Here is a 2,924-nt window from a genome sequence, read left to right as displayed (position 1 = left end):
AACGGTTTGGAATGGATGACTGTACGTGCGTACAAATACACGAAATATTAATGGATTAGTTTCAAATTGTTCCCAGATGATGCTTTAAATTTAACCTTGTGCTTTAGAAAGCAATTGCAGTTCATACAAAAGGTTTTTGGCTCATATGGAGTTTCCTATGACTTATTAGATGTCACTTTAGGTTTAGTATACTTTTGAATGTCACTCTGCTTTATGTTGGGAGTTTAAGTCAATTCCAGTTAATATTAGGTGTAGATTTACATTGGCGTATAAATTTTTCCACACGCTGTCGAGGTTCTTTTTAATTGAACAAAAACAAGTAAAACGACTTGAACTCTTGTAAAATAACCTATAAAAACATTTAATAAATATCAGCATCTCATATGCACTTCGTTTTACAAAAAGGAAAAGGGACAGAACAGCAAAATACGTCCATAGATATATCAAATACTAAAATATTTTTGAAAAAACAAAAAGGACATCGTTAAACATTTTTTTGTGCTATTGTTATGCATCTCACACCACTTGGACAAGAATAACTAATTTTAAGCGCAAAAGGATAATGCAGGTATCTAAAGTTATGCATTTCGCAATAAGTATTTTCAAACGGTCTATTTTTTTTTCCCCCCCCACATGTTGAAATGACAAAAAAAACCTGATACATCGTGTTTAATTATATGAATAAAATATGTAAGCTTGACATTTCCTTTAGTGTCATTACAATGACATTCAACTTTGAATTGTCTGTAATCTTTCATTTCAAGTACCAATCTGATCATGGTAAATCTCGCTCTTTGGGGAGATTTGGGTGGCTCTTAAAAGAGCCGTTGGGTTGGTTTAGTAAGCCTGCAGTTTTACTTCTTTGCTGGCTTCTCGGTTTTCTTGGGCAGCAGCACAGCCTGGATGTTAGGAAGAACACCGCCCTGAGCGATGGTAACTCCGCCGAGCAGTTTGTTCAGCTCCTCGTCATTGCGGACAGCCAGCTGCAGATGGCGGGGGATGATTCTGGTCTTCTTGTTATCACGGGCAGCGTTTCCGGCCAACTCCAGGATCTCAGCAGTGAGGTATTCCAGCACTGCAGCGAGGTAGACGGGAGCTCCAGCGCCGACGCGCTCAGCGTAGTTGCCCTTCCTCAAAAGCCTGTGAACACGGCCGACAGGGAACTGCAGCCCAGCACGAGATGAGCGGGTCTTGGCCTTAGCCCTGGCTTTGCCTCCAGTCTTTCCACGTCCAGACATGATTCTAATTTAGTTTACTTTCACAAGTAACAGTTAAGACACGCATTGGGAGTATATATACGGCCTATCGTGGATCATGTGCTTTCTGATTGGTCACATCTAACAACAAATCCAGTCGTCCAATCAAAGCAGTCGACCTTTTTCACCGTCTGCTTCTGCCTATTACCCCTGATTGCAGCGGCAGATCGGGGCGTGGTTTAAGCTTGAGGGCTTGGCTCCAGTCCGCTTTTTGGGCGCCAGCTGATGGCGGNCCGCCGAGCAGTTTGTTCAGCTCCTCGTCATTGCGGACAGCCAGCTGCAGATGGCGGGGGATGATTCTGGTCTTCTTGTTATCACGGGCAGCGTTTCCGGCCAACTCCAGGATCTCAGCAGTGAGGTATTCCAGCACTGCAGCGAGGTAGACGGGAGCTCCAGCGCCGACGCGCTCAGCGTAGTTGCCCTTCCTCAAAAGCCTGTGAACACGGCCGACAGGGAACTGCAGCCCAGCACGAGATGAGCGGGTCTTGGCCTTAGCCCTGGCTTTGCCTCCAGTCTTTCCACGTCCAGACATGATTCTAATTTAGTTTACTTTCACAAGTAACAGTTAAGACACGCATTGGGAGTATATATACGGCCTATCGTGGATCATGTGCTTTCTGATTGGTCACATCTAACAACAAATCCAGTCGTCCAATCAAAGCAGTCGACCTTTTTCACCGTCTGCTTCTGCCTATTACCCCTGATTGCAGCGGCAGATCGGGGCGTGGTTTAAGCTTGAGGGCTTGGCTCCAGTCCGCTTTTTGGGCGCCAGCTGATGGCGGAAACTATTCAGAACCTACTGCCATAGTTGTATACATAAGATGATCTACATAAAATAATTTTCATGAAATTGATAGATAAGAAAATATGATAAACAATTTATTTATATTAGACCCATCTTCTTTCTTCCAGTCAGTACTTAATCCATTCTACCAATACATCTACACATATATAAAACTGTAATTAAAATTACGTTTTTATTGCTTTTCCCCAGAACAGACACAATAGCATATGTCTCTTTATAGAAAAACATTTGCATATGGTTGTACCAGAGAAATTCTGTATCTCAGAACTATGCACATGTTTTGTGAACAATCATTTTTATTTTTACTGGTAATCATGTCTTGGTGAAATCCCTCATATCCCTCAGTAAAAAGGAACACCAATGCTTTCCTTATCATTCTCACGTGGATCCAGGATCAGATAGAGGATTTCCACTGTCCCTATGCAATTTTCTATTGGTCTCATCTTTATCTAAAAGAAAACTGATTGCTGCCAAACAAAGTGACAACCCTATCATTGACAATTATAAATTATTAATAATTAAGAACTGGATAGGTTGAAATGATAAATATTAGTTAAAGTATTATTATAGTGGAGAATTTAATTGAATATGTTCGTTTTATTCAATGTATGTGTGCTGCACAGCTTAAAATGTAGAATCGGAACTCAGAAGAAATCTTTATGTGGCTCTTAAAAGAGCCGTTGGGTTTTCTTGGATCAGCTGTACTTATGCTCTCTCTCCACGGATGCGGCGGGCCAGCTGGATGTCTTTGGGCATGATGGTGACTCTCTTGGCGTGGATGGCGCACAGGTTGGTGTCCTCAAACAGACCAACCAGGTAAGCCTCGCTGGCCTCCTGCAGAGCCATGACGGCGGAGCTCTGGA

General features: G+C 42.5%; 1 protein-coding gene across 1 annotated transcript; it reads right to left on the bottom strand.

Moving 5' to 3' along the window:
• Positions 1 to 699: 699 nt before the first annotated feature.
• On the bottom strand, positions 700 to 1,788 carry LOC107104433 (histone H2A-like). Its single transcript, XM_015404434.1, has 2 exons — positions 1,559 to 1,788; positions 700 to 1,008 (listed from the first exon to the last, which is right to left on the bottom strand). Exons 1-2 carry the CDS (start codon positions 1,786 to 1,788, stop codon positions 855 to 857), a joined length of 384 nt encoding a protein of 127 aa, XP_015259920.1. The 3' UTR covers positions 700 to 854.
• Positions 1,789 to 2,924: the final 1,136 nt, after the last annotated feature.

The sequence above is a fragment of the Cyprinodon variegatus genome, unplaced genomic scaffold (assembly GCF_000732505.1).
Source record: "Cyprinodon variegatus isolate N-32 unplaced genomic scaffold, C_variegatus-1.0 Scaffold35, whole genome shotgun sequence".
Classification (NCBI taxonomy): domain Eukaryota; kingdom Metazoa; phylum Chordata; class Actinopteri; order Cyprinodontiformes; family Cyprinodontidae; genus Cyprinodon; species Cyprinodon variegatus.
This window is presented reverse-complemented; position numbering and strand designations above follow the sequence as displayed.

Coding starts and splice junctions, on each gene's coding strand:
- LOC107104433 (XM_015404434.1), bottom strand. CDS start 1,788: ATGTCTGGACGTGGAAAGACTGGAGGCAAAGCCAGGGCTAAGGCCAAG. Junction 1,009..1,558: donor GCCCGTGATAACAAGAAGAC/CAGAATCATCCC, acceptor TAACAAGAAGAC/CAGAATCATCCCCCGCCATC.